Genomic DNA, 25301 nt, shown 5'->3' with positions numbered 1-25301 from the left:
TGTGAGTTTAATTTTTCCCTACGTTCTATTAATTATTTTCACTTCGTCTAATTTCTGAAATTTTACGTGAAAATTTTCTATGAAATAATTAAATTGGTCTGATAGTTAATTCCCACATCATGGAAACTACTAATGAACAATGTCAGTCTCAAATAAACATTAAAATATCTGCAGAAACTTTCAATTTTTCGAAAAAAATAATAATATCTATTCCATGCAAAACAATTTCTATGACGAATTATCTATGCAACCGTCCACTCTCATCGGCATGCTCGACTCACTCTATGTTAAGAAATCGTCGCGACTTATTTTAGGTAGTTCTTCAAATAAGTGCGTTAAATGTGACGTCATGGTAATGGCGGTGATTACGAAAATACAGATACAGCTACACAAAAATAACACATATTGTTAAAAGTAAACGGCAATTCCACTTTCAATTCATCAAGTATGAATATTTAGCAACTATGCACAATGAAAATCGTTTCACTATTTTATTTTACATGTTTTACCCATGTGTAAACACCGCACACTAGGCGTAGAACGGACTGGACGTCAACTATCGCGGGATACCAAAACTTGGAAAAAGGTTACGGTGCTTGTGCCTGGACATCACTTTTATTTTACTGTGCAAGGAGCATTTTGAAAAGAGTGGTTGTGTCAAACATGAATATTGATAGGCCTTCTAATCTTTTCTATAGCATGTTTAGGGATTCCAACCCATTCATCATGCTCATAAACTTATAGAGCTTGAGTTGCTAGACTTTCCTTGCCAATACCATACTTCATTGCTTAATTATACCTTACAGAAGTCAGAATACAGTCCAATATATTCATTGAACTTAATTATTTGTACTTTCATTTTTAAACCTAAACCCCCCTAGTCCAGATAATCATGCCGTCTTCTGAGGGTATTTTTATATTTGGATTTTTTTAGTTCCCTCATTGACGTCATGACGCTAAACCCATATGAGCGGTTGGATGAAACTATTCAGTTGAAAATGGTTGAAATAAACGTAATTTGGCTCTGTGTGAAATCCGGAAACTTCAATAAATCATACCTTGGTGTACAATCTTTCAGCTTTTTTGCATTAACTTCAGATATTTGATATATTTAAACCATTAAAACATAGAAATACCATTATTTTTGCAGGAACAGAAGATCGTCTTCTCTACAAATGGCCGCTGAGTACCCGGATCACTAAAGGGGACGTCTCAAAAAAGAAAAACAAAGTAAAATTAAACCAAAGACGGAACATTCGAAGACGGATGCTGTTTATATATGTAAAAAATAAGATTGGTTTAAAAAGACTTCCGCAATGATTAAATCTTTTATAAAGCTCAATACTCAAATATCTTATGTCTCGAATATAGCTATATAATTCCTTGATCAATATAAAATGAAAATGAAAAATTGTATTTTCCAAATTTGTGTCATTTCGTGATTATTTCTTTTTTGCAGGTTCTATATAAAAAAAAACAAGAACTATGATTTTATATAACTTTCTTCTATTTTTTTCAGAATTTCCGCTGTCCCAAAGATAGTCTGCTGATTTATTCTATTGGCAACTAGAAGGAAATGGTCTGCTGGTTATACTATTGCAAAAAAAGAAGGAAATTGTCACCGCTTTAACAATTGTATAATGAATATTGAACAATAATACAATAGTAATATGATGATACTAGCATATTGATAAAATCCAATAAATATACCCCTCTTTAAAAAGGGGCGCAGGACATTTCAGCGCAAAATTTTAAACCACTATAAAACATGCGCTCAAGTGGGTTGTACTTCAGCGCTGAAATGTCCTCCGCTGTTTAAAATGGGGTTATGCTATTTAACCTATGTCTGTCCGCCTGTCCTGTTCATTGAGTTACACCTTGCGATGACTTTTCAGGTTCATTACTCATCAACTTTATGTTAACCGAACACTTGCATATTTTTACACAGAATAGCCAACTTGAATATTTTGTTGAATATCAGGGTTTTCTGAAATTTGGTTTTAAGGTAATTAAGTTCCTGTGTGATATTTTTTTTATGTTATTGTGTGTGTTTTGTATTGATGCCAACATCCCAGATGATTGTTAGGCACTTCGTGTTTTTTAAAACCCTTTTTTTAATATGTTCATGATTAACTGTTATGATTAGGATCCGTTTTGTCGTTACTTTGAGTTAGTCTTCCAATTCTCATTATATCATCATCTCTGGATATAGCTACTTGCCTCTCGCTGTACATTTTCTATGAAAAGCAATATAAATGTTCACATACAAACATATATGCACAAACAACATAAATGTACATACCCTAGCGTATAGGTATACACTAGTATGTGTACAGTAAGATCGTTTGGTTTTATTTCATGATGCGCAGTGATTGTTAGATGTAAAAAAAAACCCATTCATTTCAATGTTTCTCTATTTCTTCTTAAAACAAAAAAACTCAAATAATAATTTGGAAAATAAAAACAGCAGGATATAGTAACGAAATACTTATTAAGTGTCATTTAATCAGAAATGATTCCAAACATGGCTTTATAGGACATTGACATTTATATTTACAATTAACACAACACAAACACAACTCACAGCAACACTCGGACACGCAAGGCACCTCACATTCAACTTTTTTTTCCATACTTCTCAAGTCTCTCATATCCATTCCTTTTACAATAAAATTTCTAAGTATCTTAGAACGTATACACTCACTTTTCTCTCGCATGATGTGTGCTACGTCTTTGTCTGTAACTTGAGCAGACAAAGACCTCCCGTATGGATAGTTAACATTCCATCCCTGCCTTCCATCTCTTCCACATCTCCCAACTTCCTGCCAAAAACTCATAACAGTTTTAGGAGCCCCCCAATTTACAATGATATCAATATCTGGGATATTAATTCCCATCCCAAAAGCTATTGTCGCTACTAATATTTTTATTTTCCCTTCTTTATCTTTAAAGTCCTTCATTATTCGAGTTTTTGTTTTTTCCTCTGTTGATGCAGTGTACAGCTCGACAACTCTATTGTCTACTGACTTGTCTCCATCGTACGCTTTCTCCATTAATGTTTCTAACAAATAACTCCATACTTCAAAAGATTGACTGTAAGACCTGAAATTTTAACGCACTGTAAATATAACATTTCAATACATGCATTATTTTGGGCTTGCTGTTATGTGTGATCCAAGACTCTGTGTTGAAGGCCGCGTACTTAAACCTATAATTGTTAACTTTAAATACATTGTGTGACTTGGTCTCATTGGCACTCATACTACATTTTCTTATCTATAATGTGTTTTTTATAAAATACTTGTTTGAATCAGTACTAACATGTTTATTTAAATCTATTAAAACAAAGAAAGACAATTATTATGATTGATTGTTGGTTGCTGAAGTCCATTCACACATATTTTATGCATGTTCCCGACGAATATAAATATCTATATATATATATGAAAGTTTGTGAATATCCTGTGCTATATATATTCTGTTGTTTTCTTCACCTGCAGTATACAATAACTTTTTTGCTGTTGTTTCCATGATTTGACACCATATCAGCAATCCATTTCAATTCTGCAACATCCTGCTTTGCAACAACCAAATCAATGAATATATTGGACCTGCAATTAAATGTAAAAACTATACATATAACACATAAAATCTGAAATTATCAGAAACTAGAATAATGAATGCAAACGAGGAATGTGTCAAAGAGACATTAACCAGGCTTAGCACTTTAATAATAGATAAAGAATGGAAACGTGGTTTTATGAATTAATCTTTTAAGTTTTGCTGTGCGTTTTACTGTATATATAAAAATTAAAAGAAGATGTGGTATGAGTGCCAATGAGACAACTCTCTATCCAACAAAACGAAAGTTTGTTTATTCTACATTGGCTAGAGATATAGGGGAGGGTTGAAATCTCACCAACATGATTAATCCCCTCCGCATTTCTGCCCCTGTCAGGAGCATCTGTCCTTTGTTTGTCTTGCATGTTTTTTTACCTTTAAGTTCATTTATATGTTTCGAAATTTAGTGTGACGTACATTTTGTTGTTAATGCGGCTGAAGTCGCCTCCGGGTGCGGGATTTTATCGCTGTGTTGAAGACCCATTGGTGCTGTTTTATGGTCGTTGGTTGGGTCGGAATTTCCATTCACAATTTTATTTGAATGATAAAAAGTTAGCGAGTATTTTTCAGATACTTGGGGGTATAAAGATAATATATAACTTGTTTTGTGTGTAACGTATACCTATTTGGAATAACAGCAATTACTTCTGTTTCCGTTGGAAGAGTTAAAAATTTAAAAATGTCGTCGACAATCTTTTGGTTTGCTGTTGCTGTCAAAGCCAAAATTGGCTTGTCAGCTAATATGCTACACGTGATTTCCAAATCTCTGAATTCTGGTCGGAAATCCTCACCCCTAGAAAATAAGTATTCATAAATGTCTTTATATACATACATTAAAAGTAAGGTTTTTTTTAACAAATATGACAGAGAAAATGTGATATTAAGAAAGTTTTCATGATGAGTAACGCGTAGAATATTAAAAATCTGTATTTCTTTTTAATACTTGTACTATTTTTTACTTCAAATGTTTCTTGTTACAATATTTCGTTCTGGTACAAATCAAATCTTAAAAAGTACCTTGTCAGTCAATCTATCAATTGACCGTTAATTTATTTTATATACTTATATCTATATATATGACCCATCTACAGATAGCGTTATATTTTGATGTATGTGCGTCTAGCATTCGTTCTTTCATGCATTAGGACCTCGACCCTTAGATTTTGTCAAGTCATTTTATGAGGAGGTTGAAGTTATAATACAAGTGTTTATTATGATAGTATGATCTTTACAAATTGTACGCAAAATTAGGCTTTTGACAACAATTTCCCGGTTTACTGAACATTGAAAATAAAAGGACGAGAGAGACATCTTCAAACTGTGGACACATTTTCTTGTTTCCTTTAATCCCAAAGGAAATGTATCCATTATATATTTTAAAAAGCGATGAGTTATTCGGCTTAATTATAACACTAAATAGCATACTCTTCTTATTAAATGCCAAAAAAATATACCATTCAGATATACAGTGAGCTTCATCACAAACAAAGAGACTACAGTCTAACTTTGGCAATAACTGTCTAAAAGCTTTCGTTGACAAGTTTTCTGGCGATGAAAATACCATTGAGATGGAACCATTCTTTAGAGCTGCAATTAAAATGAAATAAAATTATAAGAATAAATATAGTCCGGTTTAAAACAATTATACTTCCAACCGGGTTTGTACTTTCTTGAACATCGACCGGCTATGTGCGTGAACACTCCCTGAGTAACTGTATCTTAAGTGTTGCTCTATTTGCCTTTGTTATTCAGTCCTCTTCTCAGATAACATGCTTATATAAAAAAGAAGATGTGGTGTAATTTCCAATAAGACAACTATTCACAAGATACCAACTTACACAGAAATTACAAACTATTGGTCACCGTACGACCTTCAACAATGAGCAAAGCCCGTACCGCATAGTCAGCTTTAAAAGGTCCCGGAATGACAGATGTAAATCAATTCAAACGAGAAAACTAACGGCCTAATTAATGTACAATTAAATGAACGAAAAACAAAAAAACTATTTGGTGAAAGTAATTTATATATATCGTGTATCTGACATTGACCTCAACTATCAAATCAATTTTAAGTAGCTATGAAGAATAGTTTGGCAAGATTTATAAAGCAAAACCGTTCATAAGCACCTGAAATCAACCTCGTTTTATGATTCGTGTTGCTCAATCTGAAGTCGTTGTTTTGATTTACATGTATGAGTTTAAATAGCGCTTATGTCTAGTATTGTGTATTTTTATATGTTTTGTATTAGCATAGTATTTGATAAGAATATTCCTTAGATTAAAATGAGAACGTAAGGAGTAGCTTCTTTGTATTTGTAAGATATGTTTCTATGTACAGTCGCAGATATATTTACATGTACCTTTAAAAAAAATTCTTATGCAAAACAATAAGTATACCTTCAACGCTGTCTTCTGAGATGTGTTTTTGTAGGATCAAACTTTTAATATCATACTTGGATAGGATCTCTGTTTGGTCAATCATTAAACTGTTTAGTGGGGATACCACCAAACTTAACCATTTTTCCGTCTATAATCAACATAAAAAACAATTAAAACATGCATAATTAATTCTAAGGAATTACTGCATTATACTTTTAATTGATGTCAAAATATGGATTTCTATGCTATATGAGAGGTTAAGCTATATTTGAAACCAGTGTCAATTGTGTTTCATTTTATTTTACCATTTGAAAGTCTTAACGATTGCTTTTTCGATATACTTGAAGATACTTGTATATTAGTATCAATGAAGTACATGTATTAGAAGAAATGCGATTTATATACCTACAAGGACTTTTGTTACATTTCAAGATTGAATTGATTCACAGCTTAAAAACCTTATTTTATTTTTGATGTGTATTTTAATGTGTATTTTTTGCTATTGATTTATAAATGTATTTGTTTATTCTTTACATTGTAATTGTTATAATTTCTTGACACGATTGTCAAGTTAAACTGTTTACTTTTCGGTTTAATTCAATGTAATAAAATATATATATATGACATGAAAATCAGAAATTTATTCTTATTAAAAAGGGGGGTGGTACCTTTTTCATTAAGGTTGGTAATATATAACACATGCTTTTTCCATATCCAGTTGGCAGTATTGCTACACATTTTTGACCTTGTAATATTTTGCTTATAACTTTACACTGTTCAGGTTTAAGATCGAACGGTAAATCAAACTCTTCTTTCAAAAGTTGAAAACGTGCTTTTACGGCTTCTTCTTCCATCTTTCTATCACGTGACTCTTGGACTGAAAATGGCAACATGTGCTAACTGTTGCGTACCGTTTGATAAAAAAAGTTCTGGGCATGGCTTAAAGAGACACAGTATCCATTTACTTGATGAGGACGCTATTTCTACATGTATAGGGACTGAATCGTTCACACCTAATTCTAAAAGAACAGGACAATTTTTGTGTCCAGAGTGCTACAAACTTTTGAATGCCGCCACTACCTCATCAAAAAAATCAAAAGATTTCTCTCAAAAAACAAATACAACCAGCTATATTGCATCAAAGACTAAAAGAAAATTCTCTGTTCTAACTCCAACAAAAACACCAAGAAAAACAAAGGCATCTAAGAATGAAACACAGGTATAAACATACTGTACAATTCACCCCTCCCCCCTTTTTTGCGTTAAATTACAAATTACTGTCTTAATGTATTTATTGTACTAACATAGGAAGGTTTAATGTCCTCTGTTAATTCGTTTCACTCACTAAAAATCACATGAATAACAATACTGAGGGGGTTAGATTTTCGTCCGTGATTCGTTTTTTCGTTTTTTTGTGATTAGTGGATTTGTGATTCGTTTTTAATTCAATTTGATAAACGTTCTCCGTGATGAATCGTCGTCTTTTTTCATGAACAGTGATGAACTGATCAGCAAAGTAAATGTCTCGTGAACCTTGAATCTGATGACCCCCCCTCCAATTTCCACATTCAGAGAATAATAATGCAGTTTTGAATTACCACTATTTGTTTCTTTTTTTAATTATACAACAGTTTTATGTTTTAATAAAAGTGCAAAATTAATTAGATGTAGCCAAAGTTTGAACAAATAAATTACCACATTGTAATAGATTTAGTCTGAACTAAAAGTGCAACGATTATGACGTACTTAAAGACCGTTGTTGCTTCTGTAAAAGTACATGGTTCACGGGGGGGCTTTTAACTACACTTATGACATATTCTTTAAAAGTACATACTAGTAGTTGTTTGGTTGTCAGATCTTTTTTCAAGTGAAATTTCGTATAGAGTGATATTGCTCGCTGCATTTTTTTTTAAAGATAATAAAAGATTTCATCAATACTTGACACCGGGATTTTACACAAATATATATATATATATATATATATATATATATATATGCTGACTTTATTTTTAGAAGTCAACCACTGTGAAGTCAACACCAAAAAAGACGTATGGTGGGCGACGAACAGAGCTGATTTACTTTAAAAATTATCAGTACAGACAGGCTTTTAGATGCTTACTGAGAAAATCTGACGCAGCAAGATCATGTCTTATGAAGGTTATGGGGGATGAGATAAAGAAAGAAATGAAACAGCTCTTTTTGAGGCGACAGTCATTTGAACTGGGACGTCCGTTCAATTCCAAAAACATCAAAGAATTCTCATGGAAAAATATTATCCAAGAAACTCAAGAAATATGCCCTTTCCTGTTTAACACTTTATCGTCTGCACTTGCCATGAAGACTGATATACACAGGTTATTAGACAATTGACTTGTAAAGATTAAGATGTAAACTGAATATATATATAGTTCATAGAAAAAAGTACCAAACTTTAATCAGGCATATCGTTAGACTATAAGTACGTCTGAACCAGTTCGAATCCCGCCAAGGGAAGAAAAACAATTGCTCCGCAAAATTAAAAATCTAATATTGTTTGCGTTTTTATATTGTAACTTAGACGTTATATATAAACTTAAAATTAAAAACCAAATAGCAAAGCAAAAAACTAAAAGCAAATATGATAGACAAAATCAAAATGATGTCCAGTCACCAACGGGCAACAACCTCCGACTTATAAACTGACAAAGCCATGGCAAAAATGAATCAGACAAACAACAGTACACAAAACACAACATAGAAAACTAAAGACTGAGAAACTCGAACCCCACCAAAAACTTGGGGTGATCTCAGTGCTCTGGAAGGGTAAGCAGATCCTGCTACACATGTGCATAGCACCCGTCATTAATTCACCCTTTGCAAGACGCAAGAAAGGGAGTTTTTACAATATATATTTTTATGTTTCAGAGACATGAATCCAATAATAGGAACCATAATAGGAATCGTAACCCACAAACGATATCCAAAGACTTTTCAGTTGTTTCAAGCAATGAACTCCACACATCTTTGGAGACACAATGCCTCGCAGTCTGTATGTTTAAACAATATTAACTCGCATTCACACTCAAATAAAGTTAATCTCATATTTGTTATAGAATTTCTCATAAGTTTCATTCTCACGCTTTATCACATAAAATCATTAGACTCGTGGTTAATCTCATGTTTAAACTCATAAATATCATGATCATAGATATAATAGATGAACCGAATAATTTCCGTCAAAATCGACTGAAAAAAGCATTTGATTCTTAAGTCATGTCAATGAAAGACGAACTAACACCACATCTTCATTTTTATATTAACAACCATTCTTTAGTAGCTTTCGGCGACCATACCATAAGACAACCGATATAACAGATAAAACCAATTGACGTGATTTTCGAAAGGATAGTTACTTATCACGAAAGCTTTTGATTAGTTCATACATGTTATGTACATTCGTTTGATGCGGTCCGTAGCTTGATTAACAATACAGACTTTAATATAAGGCTACTTGTCATTTTTGGCTAACATTGGAAAATATCTGAGACCCAAGGTTTCATCGCGTATAGTATCAATCTATGGGTTTTGTTCAGTGTATAGCATTGTTTGCATGCTATAAGTCAAATGATAAATACAGCTGGTCTGTGAAATGTTAAATATTATATCTGATTTGTTCTCCTAAAATGATGTCTCTTTCATATTTTAACAGTTGTTTAAAGACATAAACCACCTTGGTTTATGCTTAAGCTACAAACCAACTTTAGCCAGGATAGACAGTTTGACAAGTGAATGTAGCAGACAAACAGAGTCTTGGAAGAATAATACAGAGGTTGATTTTATTATTTTATTTAATTTGTCAAATTTGATATAAAAAATAGAAATTTGTACAGTTTTCTCGTTTGAATTGTTTGCACTGGTCATATTATAGCCTTAACAGCTTATTTTTCGGTGTTATCCATTTAGAGAGTTTTATCATTGTCATCTCGTATTTCTATATTGAGTATAGCTTGCTAGCATACCTCAAAATGATATTAACAATACACAATAATTGTCTATTATTGTTCCTACCAAAAAACACTCAGTCTAGAAAATCATGTTGAGATTTTTTATGACAGTCAACCGGTCTTCCGAGATGGAGGTTACATTAATAGACATAAGCAATTGACTTCTTTTTTTTAAATGGGTGAAAGCCTTTTTGAGTTATTGCCAGAAGGGTCGACGATGGACGGACGGATTGACGGACAGACGGTATACCATAATATGTCCCGTCTTAGACGGGCGTATAAAAATTGATATTTTTTTTAAAAAGTGACCAGAACACAAAACATGCAATAAAATTTATTTCCCCGTCAAGCTTTCTTGTATATTGTTGACAAGGTGAAAAATGTATCATTTTCAGAATTACCTTACGAAAGATGAAGATCTGAATGCATCTATGGAAACACTTCCGTACATGGAAGAAGATTCTGATGATGAGCTTATTGAAGCATTAGGCCTAAGAGAAGATGATGGAGTTGCTCCACTAGGCCTAAGAGAAGATGATGGAGTTGTTCCACTTGAAGAAGCACCAGTTCAACCTGGTAGATATTTAGTATTTTAAAAAAAAGATATAATCGACATTTCATATATAAGTATTCAGAGTTCTTTCAAGAAAAAAATATCTGACAAAACGAATATATTTGTCCAAACATGCAAGGGCTTCAACGCCAGTCAAACACTACCATATATATATAGTTATCATGAAGAGTCCTAATGGAAGGATGAAATCGATTGAACTGTGTCAAAACTTTTTATACTTATCTTTCTACTTTTTTTTATAAATATATACATCTTCACATGTGAACCTTTTTTTTTATGCCTATATATATATACAACTCGTCTAAACGTCAACCAAACAATGTAAGATCTGTAAATTTGCTTTAGCAAATAGTTGTCCCTGACTCAGACGTACTTATAATATATATATGGAAGAGGCTAAATGCACTATAGTTTATACTAGTTTTCTATTCAACTTTCAAGTTTCTTCAGTTATTTCAGAAACACTTGCATTTTAGGGTATACAGTCTGTTGGGACAATGTTGGGAAACACACAGTGGCCAGACACCAGTCAAGGGAAAGCATAAATGTAATGCATAACTGGGCGTTAGCCTACATTGCCGAAAATAGAGTACCAACCATAAGAAAAAACCCTGAACCACCGACAATACTCGCCATGGACATCCCAGTCATGACCTTCCTTCCTACGAAGGAAGACTTTCTACAATTGAAGAACAGGATGACTGTAATGGTAGAACGTATCTTGGCTACATACGTCAAAACATATGAAGAGGAGAAGGAGACTGCATTCAATCCCATAAAACATGAGAAGTGGGACAGTAGTATTAAAAAAAGCAAAATTGTAAGACACATCAACGTTAATTTACAAACAATAAAATAAATCAATCGTGTCCGATTTATTTCAAATCATTTGAAACATTTAAGCTTACTCTTTTGTATGAGTTTTGCTTATTGTTGAAGGCCTTGCTGTCTCCAGAGAAAAGTTGAGTCAATAGCAATCACACCTTAATTAAATTATTATTCCATATTCTATTTCTCCATCAAAGTAGACGAAGAAAACCTACAGGTTACACAAGAACCATGAAACGATAAAAAAGGAATGTATTATGTTAAAAAATAGTTTTATCTAATTTCAAATGATGCGTCGAATTCAAAAATGGATATTGATTGATTATTATTTAGTAAAACAATGTCTTATCTGTCAATTATCTTCAGAACAGAGATATATATTTTATGCATGCTTGTTTAAAACAAACTTTTGTTTAAAAAGTTTATTAATATTTCCAGCATTAATAATAAGTTTTACTTTTACAGATTAACATTGGGGTAATCGACGAAAACCCATCGTCTACAAACGGGGTAATCCAGATACTGGACAAACTGCATGCACATGTTCCATATGATGGTGATAAAATATTCCCCCTTATTTCATGGGGAGATGCTCTGTCATGTGAGCGCCATAATGACGCCCACAATGTAAGGTCAAACTCTGGCAATGAGAGGGATAGGTTGGAGGGTTTAGAGCCAGCAATCCAGGAATTCCATAAAAGGATGCTTTTGCTACAGGTTATATATAACTGAACAAATATTTGTTTACAGAATAAAAATTGCAAAAAAGATTCAAATTGGTTGATTTACTTGAAACAGAATTATAACTGTTCAGCTTTCACAATTCATGACATTAAACGCAACCTACACTTTTTGGTTTATGCATTCTAATATGGTTTGTCTAAACGTCTTTTTTCACGAATTATTGAAACAAACAATTATATTAACATGATACATATAAACATATTTTTGAAGCGTGGTATACAACATGACAGAACAGACTGAAATATGTTCAATGTGTTCAGCTTTTATAAAGTATCTGCTCTAACATAGAAATTATATATATCCAACATAATCTGTACATGTCTTTTCGTCACAAAATATGTAAGGTTATAGAAAATTTTTATTTGAAGAATCTGGGATTTCATTGAGTTCATAAATCTGAATGACGTTTATTCATATAAGTAATGTTATGATTTTTAATCATTGGTATATAATATTGCAGGACACTATGAATAAGCTGTTTGTTGGTGCCAGTGCCAACCAGAAGGGCACACTAACATATTTGAGAAATGTGTTTAATCACAGAGGTGTCAAAAAAGATGTTTCAGAGTCTTTCAACAAAGTACACGAGTTTATTGAGTTTGTGACCGAGGGCTACGTCTGTCTCATGGCCATGGATAAATTGGGAATGGAAGATTTAAACGACGACGGACGGACACCTATGGCATTACATGACATCGCCAATGACATTGTAGAGACGGTTTTGGTAGAGCCAGATATGGGCGTGTTGAAAAAAGATGGAAAACGCAAAGGATATTGCCTTTGTGAGGATGGTACGCACAAAATATAAGAAATATTCCATAAGTTTAAATCCATACGAAAATAAATAATTTCTAAGTATAAGATATATGGGCTTTGCTCATTGTTGAAGGCCGTACGGTCCACTATTGTTGTTAATTTCTGTGTCATTTGGTCTCTTGAGAAGAGTTGTCTCATTGGCAATTACACCACATCTTCTTTTTTATATATAAAAATATACATGGGACAAATTCGCACACAACTTGATATAGAAAAATAAAAAAAAAAATATCAATAGGTTTTGTTCCCCTGTTCTTCATCTTGACAATTGATGGTCTTCGTTACTGCATGAAATAATCATTAATACCCTACAACAATACCAGGACGGTCCCTATCATCGATTTCAGCGGAATACTTCTGATAAAAATAAACCACATTTCACCTTATTAATCCACAACCGCACGTCGAAATCACCTGGGATACAAAAACAGTGAAAAAATTTGAAAGACAGAACTATTTATCAATAGTTCCAAATGCTTCCATGTTCCGACTTCTTTTTCTTTTTACAGAGTCTGACGTTCCAAACGCTGATGAACCGATGGTTGGGTGTGAAAATCACCAATGTCCTAGTGGAGAGTGGTTTCACCTGTCTTGCGTTGATCTGGATGCCCTTCCTAGTGAAGGTTAATAACTTAAAAATAAGTTTTAATCAGGGGCGTGTCCAGGATATTTGATAGGGGGGGGGGGGGGGGGGCGTAGAATAAAATATTTCGCAAAAATTTTTTGGACCTTTTTTTGGCTTAAAACCATAAAATAATAGAGAATCGCACTAATGTAACGGTTCCTGACTTGGAGCATGTATATTTTATAGTTAAAGTGTCAGGGTGTGACATTTTTTATGCCGAGTTCTCTCCATTAATTGTCTATGGTATATTAAAATGATTGGATGGATCTTAACAGCAGTACACCAATAACCATGGGGAAGCTCAGAAGCTCCTGAATTTCAACAATTTAGCATCAAATTATGAAGTAATCCCTTTATTTTAATTAAGTCGGGTTTCGTTGAACGACACACATGATACAAGACAAATAAACACTGAAGAATAAAGTTATTTCGTTCTGAGAATTGCTTTAATGTGGAAATATACACATTTCTAGTATACATGTACCTTGACGCAAAACCTAAAATGAACACAGAAAAATACTGACGGACTCTCATTTTCAATTACTAGAGTGGATTCATTAGAACCATTTTACGTGGATTTCTCATGACGTAATCGTCAATAATTTTATCAAAATCAAGTTTAATGTCTCTGTGAACATATAAAAGAAGCAGAGCATTTAGGCGATCCTCCTTCATGGTGCTTTTCAAATCATTCTTGATCAACTTAAGGGATGAGTTAGCTCTTTCGGTGGAGCTTGACGTGACGCTCGTCAAAGCAAGTAAGGAGAGAACTTTCATGATGTTTGGAAATAAAGTCGAACATGCCCTTACATCAGTTAAGGTTGATGTTATTGACTCTGGTTTGTCCGGTTGATTTTCCCAAAACGGCGACTTCCAGAGTCTCATCTCTTGCCTGAATGTTTCAGGCGAAGGCATATCAGAGTATTTGTTTAATTAATGAATATGAAAAATTGCCATTATTCAATACAATACTAGCAGATTATAACAATATTTTTTTATTTTTTTTTAAAGGGGGGGGGGGCGTACGCCCATTACGCCCTTACCTGGACCCGCCCCTGTTAATGTCAGTACTAGTATACACATTTAAATAACGTAATCATACAAAATCTTCTTTTATATATATAAAGCAAGACTATTACACATTATTCGTTCCTGTTTGACTATAAAACATTTCTTCAATACGCACTAGAACAGTTTCCATCGACATAACTGTTTATGTAGGACTCCAATTATTATTTCTTTTATTTATTTAAATACTTATTTCAGATGAAAAATGGTTTTGCTCTCAAAGCTGCAGGTCGACGATTACTGATCCAGATATCGATCATAAGTTTGAATATGTAAAGGCAGTAATGTTTGAGGGTCTCGGTCACATGGCTCGACGAGATGCCATTAGGGAGAATGATGGTCCTGCAATCATCAGTAATTGGAAGGTCGATATGATTTCCTTCCACAACCACCATCACCCCAAATATTTTATTCTTGGGCACCGTTTGGTTGCAGGTGTGATATTTTTTATAAAACAAAAAGTATGATAGAGCTTGCAAAAAAAAAAAACCCAACGTTTTCTTGAATTTACTTTCATCGAGCTTGACTTTGAAAGCTTGGATACGTAACTATAACATGCAAAGTAATAAATTGAAAATAAAAGGAGTAAACGTACATTGGACAAAATACATAAAAAATACAAATTATCAATGAATAGGTTTTTTTCACTGTACTTCATCTTGACAATCGATGTAGATTACTCAACAATGAACGAATCATTCATACTCTAAAAATTATAAAGTAGCCGTCTAAGGCGTCATAATTATTTGGATTACAACCAGGGTTCTAAGTAAAAAGTAAATAGTACTATATATGCCTATTTTTTGGCGGATGCCCTATTTTTTGGCGGATAACGACATCTCAAATATATGCTATTATTTGTGAAAGATGAAAACAAATTTAACACTGAAACTGAAATGACGGAAATAAATGAATTGATACAAGAGAAAATTTTTGCACAAGCGTAAACCCAAACTTTAGACTTAATCTTGTTTCATTTTGGTTTAAGGTGTAAGTGGCTGGCTTACGGAGAGGCTAAAGAATGACCTCATATGGAATAGAACTGTAAACTATAGAGGAGGCCAAAGGAACAACATTGAAATGGACATGATGAATGAGTTCCTAAACAGAGAATTCAAAGGTCAATTAAGATATAAAGATATAAAGATATATAATGTACCACTTGAAACTTGCACTTTATATAGTTTACAACAAGCAAATTTAACACAAGTCGGACACGTAATTTCAGTACAGCATAGAATATCAAATTATAAATGTATAATTTTTTTTTTTTTTTTATTATAGATGAAGTTGAATAGTTATAATAAACATTTATATTTGGTTTTCATCATTGTGACACGATCATTAATCGAAACTTGAAGAAAGAAAACATGTTGAACAATGTGAAGTAAAAATAAGTTGTGCAATGAGCTTGTATATTAATAGTTGCAACAACCGAAGACCGTTTAAATTTCTTGCATGAAACTATTTTTTCTGATTTAAGTTTTTTTTGCAGATCGGATAGACTCAGCTGCCAGTGCATTAACATCAGACGTTTTAAAGAGGCATTCCATCTTAGCTGGGGGTATAGGGAATGATATCGACAAGATCTTCCAGTACCGTGTCTCCTCACGATCGGCTGATTATCACGGTACTGGGAAGAAACGTAACAACACCGTTGATATCAACTACTTTGTTGAGTTACTGCAGAAAGAGAAACTTGTCCAGCCTATGGGGTGCAGGAATTTTGGCTCACATCCAAAATTCATTCATCAAATCAATATTAAGTCGCCGTCAGTTCTAATAACAAAAATAGTCTCGCACTCTATCAAACTCGACAAAAGAAAAAATCTTGTTGTCAATGGTTAAACCATGTTAAAGCGAGACTAAGTGATCCTACATTCCGTCGTCGTCGGCGGCGTCAACAAATATTCACTCTGTGGTTAAAGTTTTTGAAATTTTAATAACTTTCTTAAACTATACTGGATTTCTACCAAACTTTGACAGAAGCCTGTTTATGATCATAAGATAGTATCCAGAATTTAATTTTGTAAAAACAAAATTATATTTTTTCCGTATTTTACTATAAATGGACTTAGTTTTTTTCTGCGGGGAATTACATTCACTCTGTGGTTAAAGTTTTTAGAATTTTAATAACTTTCTCCAACTAGCCTGGGTTTGTACCAAACTTGGACAGAAGCTTGTTTATGATCATAAGATAGTATCCAGAAGTAAATTTTGTAAATAAATAAATCCATTTTTTCAATATTTTACTTTTAAATGGACTTAGTTTTTTCTGCGGGGAACTATTACATTCACTCTGTGGTTAAAGTTTTTAAAATTTTAATAACTTTCTTTAACTACCCTGGGTTTGAACCAAAAATGGACAGAAGCTTATTTATGATCATAAGATTGTATCCAGAAGTAAAGTTTTTAAAAAGATTACTCAGTTTTGTCTGTAATTTACTTTTAAATGGACTTGGATTTTCTTACAATCATAAAATAGTAACAAGAGGAATATTTTTATTGATTTTTTATCCTCATTGTTGTTGAGCCTGCGATTTACAGCAAAAATAGGCGAGACACTGGGTTCTGCGGAACCCTTACAAATTTTTGATATAACAAATCCAATTTGAGTTGACTTTACGAAATTATGATTATCTATTTTATATTGCTTCAATTAAATTGTCAGGTATACTATATACAATATTGAGCAGCTGTAACACATACCCGCTGGGTCACTGCTGTTACAGCTTCTCAAAATTGTTAACTAACTATTTATCATTAGGAGTTTTTGTCATGAATAAAAATATTGAATTCATGAAAACATGAAAATATGGTCAATGTATGATGAATAGTGACAACACATTTGAAAATGACGAATATGTTTAATATGTTCCTTTACTGAGATTGGATTATAGTATACTGTATAGAATGATACAGCTTTTATTATTCGAGAAAGACAAAGCTGACTAATAATGGAACTGTATAACTTTAATTTCAGTTTTCAGTTTACCTGATAGTTTTGTGTTGTTCAATAACAATAATAATTATAATATCTTTAATTTTTGACCAGAATGATAACAGTCGTAATCGTGCTTTTTTCAAGGGATATCTTCCAGTTTCACTAGCAGTACTGATTCTTTATGCATGATTTTCAGAAATTTTAAGTGAATCTTTTTATTTTCTTAAGCATCAATGCTTTCAAAATTGCACAAGAGTAAATAAGTATGGTTTTATGGAGTCAAACAATTCAATAGATTTTGTAAACCAATAAGATGATATATTTTTTTTTCGGTAATAAAAGAGCATTAAGTGTTTTTTCCTGCTTGATCTGTCATTTTTTTTCTCTGGAATTTGTATATCATCGCTACAGTAAAATAGAAATCCCAGATTGGCGGTATAATATATCTAAATATTATAGAATTATGTTTTATGTATTGACAAAACTACAAGGCATACTATGGAAATTTGGCAAGGTTTACTAAAAGACTAACAAAGCAAAGGGGGAGGGTGTACCAGTCTTAAGATCAATTAAGCTTAAACTTATGTGTGTATTTTAAATATAAATCCGGTATTTTTTATATGTTTTAACACTATGTATGTGATTATATATATATTATGTGTAAAACATTGTCATTATGATACAATAAAATTCGGATATGTCACTGAAAGTTTGTTGAATTTGCGTCATTTGGATTTCAGTTCGTTAGTTATCAACAATTAACGGTAACCACATCTCCTCTGACACAAAAAAATGCGTGGACTCTGTTTGTTGAAGACTCTATACTCTGGTGAAAAACACATTTGTTCAGTTATTCAGTCGAGAACATTATTATCGCGACTGAACTTCAAACTTGCAATTTCCGTACTTGAAAAATGGGTATTCGATGTTTTCTTATAACCATAGCCAAACAGGATAAAACTAAAAGCATTTTTTTAATTAGAAAATGTTACAACACGATCATCAAATTTATAGTTCATTTCTGTAATCATCTGGTTATCCAAACTTGAATTTCTTTAGGTGACCCGTGTTTTTTTCGTGCCTTAAGTATGACAACCTCTGTACAAGCCTATCGATGCAGTTGACAGACACGGATCTTCAGTTTGGCATTTTATATCTAGACAATAATAACTGCAAATATACATTCAGGATAAAGCTGATCTGAATCCTACAAATATACAAAATATACATGGATTTTTTTGTTCAATAGCAGTTACAAATATATGTAATATGACAACAGATACTTCAGTGTCCTTCAGTTGTATATTATTTTAATAGTTAATATAGTTAATTTGTACACTCCCCCTTTTTTGTATATATTTTAACTTAAAATCTAAGAAGAGGGTCAGCGTATGCAGGTGAAGTATTCTATTTAAAAAAATAGAATTGATAAAAGTAGTTACACTCTAATAGGCTTAAATATACAGGAGAGAAATTGAACACAAAAAAATGACCAATAAATGTGATATACTCTAATATAGGTCCGAGACCACCATTGTCGTCCCTTGATTTTCGTTGTTCACAAATATAGTCCCTAGTGTTGACAGTGGGTTACTTGCCATTAATTTTTATACCCCTTCCAAATTTATTTCTCCATGTTCACTGCCTCAAATTGCAAGAAGGGGGTTGAAATTACACTGTAAAAAAATTTGGGTCCAGAATTTTAAAGGAAAGTAGTGATTTGGTCCAGCTGAAAAAGGTTGAAAATGAGCACTTCGGAAGCTGTCAAAAGATTTCAAGACGCCCTAAACATAAAATTGGCCATATTTTGAGTTAGAGGCGATGAAGTTTTCTATAAATTTGATATAATTTGTCCCAAAAGTAGTACAACACACTGTAAAAGTTTCTTTGAGAAAGCGCAGGTGGGATTTTTTTTATTTTCATTTATGTTCTAAAAGAAATGCACTACGAATTAATTGTGTTCTCGGACCAATATACAGGAAAGAAATCAAACAAAAAAATGATGACCACAACAAATGCCTGTCAATCTTTAAATAAATATATTGAACCTCTTTATATACAAGCAAATCAGTCAGAATGTTATAGATTGTTTGAAATATATTTCGCATTACCAGAGAGTAAACTGTTATGTACTTTGAGAACACCCCTCATGTTTTACGTCACACTTAGAGTGCATGCTGGTTATTATGTGGCCATTTTAACATTGAAGCGTCTGCCAGGAAATGCTGTGGCAGAAAGAACATATTAATATCTCTATTCTGACACAAATAAAACAATAAAACAAAGGTAAGTTACATTTTTTATCAAAATTACAAGTTTATTTACGATAATTCAATCATTAACAGTAGGTAAAGTTTCAAAATAGTTGAGAGCAAAATATGCTCTCAAAATCCAACCGAAAATGGTGGCTTCAGCATTATGACGTCGCAGGAGGGCGTCCAAAAAAATTTATAAAATAGCCGTCCAAGGCGTCATAATTATTTGGACTAAAACCCCCCATACATGTTATCAATTCAATTCAATTCAATTCAAAGTTTTATTGCCATATAAACTATACAGTTTGTGACATATTAAACAACAACAAAAACAAATCAAGACAATAACTAAGTAACTCAATATATATACACAAATTCAGGTAAATATTAAAGGGTCCCCTGTCCTCAGTTCCATTGACTTTTTTATAAAGGATCCTAGTTTATTCACTTGTGTTGGTGTTGATGGGTTAAGTATATATATAACTTTGTCATTGTCAGTGAGATTAGCAAATGAATTACTTTCTCTGTTAATGCAATTAAAATATGTTAATCTAATATTTGAATTATGAGAACAATTTATTAAGAAATGTTTCTCATCATCTAGTACTTTGCATTTTTTGCAAAGTCTCTCTTCGCGAGGAATTTTAAAATAGATTTGGCTCAAGTCCTTTATAAAAATTTAATTTACTTTTATCATCAATAGATTTCAACTTATCCATCAACAGGTTGTTGTAATATGAGTTTATTTGGGGTTTAATATAGCTTTTAATATTTTTTAATTGTTTTAAATTATTACAGGTTTTTAGTCTATCTATATCAATGTTAGATTCAGAAAGAATATCTTTTGCAAAAGTGAACCATGAATAGGAGCCACTAGAATCCAAAGTTTTAGTTAATTGAAAAGATTCATGTAATAAGGGATTCAAATTTGAGGTGAAAAGCCTTGCTAAATACATAATAGTTTGGGTTTTTATATGACATTCAATAGGCAGTCTTCCTAATTCGTTCCTTGTACCAAAATTTGAGGCACTCTTGTTAGTGCCAAGGGTAAACTTGCAATAACTAAGATGCAAGTTTTCTATTGGAGTCTTGTCAATAAAATTAAATGGGTCCACAATTTTTCCAGAAACCAAAGCTCTTTTTTTAGCTTTGAAATATGTTATATATGAGTCCAAATATGTTATCTCAGAATTATAAGTTAATATAGGTCTCACTAAGGTGTCAAATAAGTTATTTGACACTCTGATAGGAAGGCTGCCAAGAATATCACTATTTGTCCGTCATTACTGGACATCACACAGGTTCCCGTAAAATTTTGACGTCATAATACAAAATATCTGACGCCACAATGGAAAAGTGATTGTTGTATGACGTCTGAGACTACAATATTATAACAGTTATAGTAGTCTCAGATGACGTCAATAGTTCAAGCAGGACAGATTCTCAGGTCAGCCAGGAATAGCGATAAGGTGTATTTATACCCTTAAACTAGCCCCAATCCTCAATTTAAACATCTTTGTTAATCAACACGAAAGAGTTAAGTAAATTTTAAAGTTATCATAAGCCCTATATATTTGAATATTAAACTCTTTGTACATAATTTTTTAACAAATAAATTCGTTCATCTGCACAACCAAATAATTTGATCAAACTTCAGTATAACACTAGCACCGGATTTACTTTGACGATTAATTTTTGTAAATAGGCTGCATGCATTATTATGAGCATGCAACAGTAAATATAACTTTTGGCCCGCTAGATGGTTTATTATGCATGTTCAGTATAATTCAAAGAAGAAGACCCCTACAGCCCTAGGCCTTTTCGAACAGGATGAAAAAACATTTCCTGCATTTTTGTTTTAGTTGTAATCTCTGTCCTTTTTTTCAGGAGTTTTTATGATCATTGGAAAAGCTATTATATGGAAAACTGCACTGTAAAAGATTTCTTGTAGGATATTTATGAAAGAGTTAAAAATAACAAAAAAAATTATATTGAATTTTTTTCTCTCTGACAAAATAAATACTGGTATTATTAGCATTGTCTGGGGACATTAAACTTCTTTTTTATCAGCTCTGGGTCTGTAGCCCTTGCCCTTGTATCCTGACAATCCAATTGATATTTATATTATAATAATAGGAATGCATAGATATGTTCCAAATTATTACTTTTGAGTAGGTTAAGCATTTTGAGTTGTTTTGAATTGTCACTTCTTCACACTTTTGAAGCCAAAGAAATGTCTGACCAGTTCACAATTATTGACCTTTAAATACTTCTAAATGATGACATACTATTGATTAAATCGTTATAAGCTTTTTAATAGTAATTATTAAAATTGAATACAATGTTGTATGTTTAAAGAGTATTACTTTCTGACAGAAAAAGTGTTGTTAACAGGCCATTTAATAAGCATGTTTATTTTTAATTTCCATTTAAACTAGGTTGGTAATTAGTGATTATGAAAAGGTGTTTTGTAAGATACATAATGTCTTAGTGACCAAATATTTGACATCTATTTTAAGCATCAGCCCAATTTTTAATTGAAATTAAATTGGAACAATCTATCCTTGAATCTATTTTTTTTCTATAAATCATGACTTTTTTCTGATGTAGGTTACGTTAAATGTGTTTTTTCTGTTCAAAATTTTACATGTCAGGATTAAAGTAATAAATAAAAACATGTTTTCCCCAGTGATTTTAATGATGCATTTGTCAATAATTAAGACCTATGAACTTAAATTTTCTATATATTTATTGATTATATATATATAAATTCTATTTTTTGTAAATTTCTCGGCAGTTATGCATCTATGTTCTATTAACTTGACTCCATTACTATGCATATAATTGACATGTATGAATGCATCTTTATATAAATTTATAAGTATTAAAGAAAATTACGTAAAAAAATCATTCTATGTACAGTGAATAAGGGCTTTCCACAAAAAAATAGACAGGAGTGGTGGGATCTTCATTCAATCATATCTAACGGGGTAGGTTTGGTTTTTTTTAAGGAGAGGGAGAGAGGGGGTCATTTTCACTTTTAGCTAAATTAACTGTTCAAAGAATCAAGAGTGTTTTTTCTAATCACCTAGTGTTTTATGTCTGTCAACTTTTACAAAAATCTTCTTTCAAACTACTGGGCCAAATGTAGCCAAACTTGACAACAATCATCATTGGGATATCAAGTTAAAAAACCATGTGTATGATGATCCCTTCAGTCAGTCAGCTTGGCTGACATGGCTATAAATAGAACAGGGATAAAGTGCAAGTTTTGTCTACTTTCTTGAAAGTCAATAAAATAACCCCAGAAAATATAACAGGTACTGAATATGTTCCAAAAGTAGAGATCTATCTACTGTTCATTTTAATGAAAAAATTAACTGTCAGAAGAATTTTTATATGAGTTATTGCCTTAGGTAGTTATAGGTAGAGATAAACCTCAAGTAGAGAAAATAATTAGAAAGACAAGATCTAAAAATCAGTCAACATTGCTGAAATCGTTTGAAGACTTCATATGGGAGTGAAGAAAGATTTACCTATTTTTTTCATTTTTGCCATATATATGTTTGAATAACTATAATGGATATAGAGAAAGTTAAATTCAAAAGTGATTAGCACTTAGAGAAGACAAGTTCTACAAATAAGTTTCATGGCCACATTTTTGGAGTAGTTGCTCTTAAACTTTAATGACATTTTTTACAATTTTTTTTGTGTTTTCTAAATTATCTTGAAAACTATAATAGATCTATAGATACTAACACTTTTAATATCAAGAATTACCATCAAGGAAAGATCTACATAGAAGTCAAGTATCAGAAATCGTCAATTGACTCCTTATTGGAGTTCTTGCTCTTTTATGACTTTAATTTTACCAATTATTTTGGCATTATTACTTCTTATCTTGAAGGCTTTAAAAGATAGACAATTTAAATAGCAAAAATGACCAGCAACTAAGAATTATACAAAATCAAAATTAATGAAATTGTCAGTCAAATCTTGCCCCTAAATCACATTTTTTTCATTTTGCTTATCAGCTCAGTGTAAACTGAAGTAGACAACCAGAAATTTGTCTAGCAAAAATAATTATGAAGACTCCTACAATTTGTTATGCAGGCAAGACAATTCAGTGTTTGCACTATTTTATTTCCCTCTAGTGTGAAAATAAAATAAATGGTGAATACTGAACATGCTGTGTTATGGAATTCATATCCAATTTTCAAAGATATTAAATCCTTAAGAAAAACATATTATACCTTTGGGAATTTCTTAAATTTCAGATTAATTTGTTTCCCAATAAATTCCATAACAATGCTACATTTTATTTAATTACAGTGGTAAAAAATGGAATTATTTAACAGATTTTTTTCTTCTTATATAACCTGTTTCCAAGATACCTTCAAAACAGAAACATTGTGGGATGAAACAGACATATTTTTACAACTAAATTGTAATTAATTAAATATGGGAAACAATACTTTATAAGAAGGCACTGTATGTTCTTATTGATTGTTGCTCCATGTTGCTAAATAATCAAGAACATTTTATGGCAGAGTTCCTCAAATTGTAATAATTATATTGATAAACAGCTTATTACTTTGCTATTTCATTAATTGTTCATTATTTAAATACAAACACAGATAAAATGTTACTAGTGTTTAATTAAATGAAGAAAGTTTACGATAATTGATGTCAATACATCATTATATCGATATAAATTAGTAACGGTAGTCAGGTTAAACAGTTACATATTTGTATGTCAATACCAACATCAATTTAAAGTTTTTATACAAATATGTATACTATTCAGAATATGTTTAATTCTCAAGTGGCTAATATGTTTAGATATTTGACTCCAAATTATTATAAAATTCATTAATGTTGGATTGTTCCATTTCTTATATGATTGTCGGCTTGGATGGATATTCTGAATGAATAATAAGTCAGGGTTTGGAGGAGAATAGTTCCTAATTGAATTGTAGGAGTGACTGTCTGATTGTAATAAAGTTTTATTACATATACTATGTATATACATGTATATGTTATAGTCGACTCATGAGGATACTATATGATCTTTCCCATTCAGAGTTGATCTGCTGAGATTAGTAAAATATTATCATATATATGTATATATTAGGGTAGTATAGCTCCAAACTCTTTCAGTGTGCTAATAAGAACCTTTCAAATCAATCACTTTCAAATTTAGACACATTTACAGTTTCTTATGAGTAAAGGTTTGATTTTGAGACATTTTACACTTTTGTCTTGAGGCGTTTTGTTGCATTCAAAATGGGTGGGAAAATGTTGTTTTTGTTTTAAATTTTAACTGATTGTTTTTTTGGGGCCTTGGTGGCTGAGTGTCTTAGTATGTCATCAACTAAATCATTAGCCTTTCAACATTGACGTTACCAGTTGAACATATACTTTAGATTTGGATAGACAATTTTTCCTGCGGAAGGTTGTGTAC

The 25301-nt window shown here is 31.9% G+C and overlaps 3 protein-coding genes across 3 annotated transcripts in view; 2 read left to right on the top strand and 1 right to left on the bottom strand.

Moving 5' to 3' along the window:
• Positions 1 to 330: 330 nt before the first annotated feature.
• Positions 331 to 25301, top strand: part of LOC143071912 (sodium/calcium exchanger 2-like) — a 129394-nt gene continuing 104423 nt past the window's right edge. Inside the window, exon 1 of the mRNA XM_076246591.1 lies at positions 331 to 445. The gene's annotated coding sequence lies outside the window, so the exon portion shown is untranslated. The remainder of the gene's footprint in view (positions 446 to 25301) is intronic.
• On the bottom strand, positions 2486 to 4509 carry LOC143070560 (uncharacterized). The gene is made up of 3 exons (XM_076244806.1): positions 4244 to 4509; positions 3495 to 3611; positions 2486 to 3102 (listed from the first exon to the last, which is right to left on the bottom strand). Exons 1-3 carry the CDS (start codon positions 4453 to 4455, stop codon positions 2499 to 2501), a joined length of 933 nt encoding a protein of 310 aa, XP_076100921.1. The 5' UTR covers positions 4456 to 4509; the 3' UTR covers positions 2486 to 2498.
• Positions 10364 to 18896, top strand: LOC143071009 (uncharacterized). Its single transcript, XM_076245099.1, has 9 exons — positions 10364 to 10559; positions 11034 to 11377; positions 11851 to 12102; positions 12590 to 12920; positions 13455 to 13568; positions 14837 to 15073; positions 15627 to 15758; positions 16134 to 16367; positions 18862 to 18896. The coding sequence occupies exons 1-9, from the start codon at positions 10364 to 10366 to the stop codon at positions 18894 to 18896; spliced, it is 1875 nt and encodes a 624-aa protein (XP_076101214.1).

This window comes from Mytilus galloprovincialis, chromosome 4 (genome assembly GCF_965363235.1).
Source record: "Mytilus galloprovincialis chromosome 4, xbMytGall1.hap1.1, whole genome shotgun sequence".
In the NCBI taxonomy this organism is placed as follows: Eukaryota; Metazoa; Mollusca; class Bivalvia; order Mytilida; family Mytilidae; genus Mytilus; species Mytilus galloprovincialis.
Note: the sequence above shows the minus strand (reverse complement) of the source record. Positions and strands in the feature narration are given on the sequence as shown.

What these genes read in the sequence shown, in the direction of transcription:
- LOC143070560 (XM_076244806.1), bottom strand. Translation starts at nt 4,455, where the DNA reads ATGTATGTATATAAAGACATTTATGAATACTTATTTTCTAGGGGTGAG. An exon ending in ATTGCTGTTATTCCAAATAG is followed by an intron (nt 3,612 to 4,243) that starts GTATACGTTACA and finishes ATTTAATTGCAG; the next exon opens with GTCCAATATATTCATTGATT. An exon ending in AAAGTTATTGTATACTGCAG is followed by an intron (nt 3,103 to 3,494) that starts GTGAAGAAAACA and finishes TTAAAATTTCAG; the next exon opens with GTCTTACAGTCAATCTTTTG.
- LOC143071009 (XM_076245099.1), top strand. Translation starts at nt 10,364, where the DNA reads ATGTATCATTTTCAGAATTACCTTACGAAAGATGAAGATCTGAATGCA. An exon ending in GTATTAAAAAAAGCAAAATT is followed by an intron (nt 11,378 to 11,850) that starts GTAAGACACATC and finishes TTACTTTTACAG; the next exon opens with ATTAACATTGGGGTAATCGA. An exon ending in ATATTGCCTTTGTGAGGATG is followed by an intron (nt 12,921 to 13,454) that starts GTACGCACAAAA and finishes TTCTTTTTACAG; the next exon opens with AGTCTGACGTTCCAAACGCT.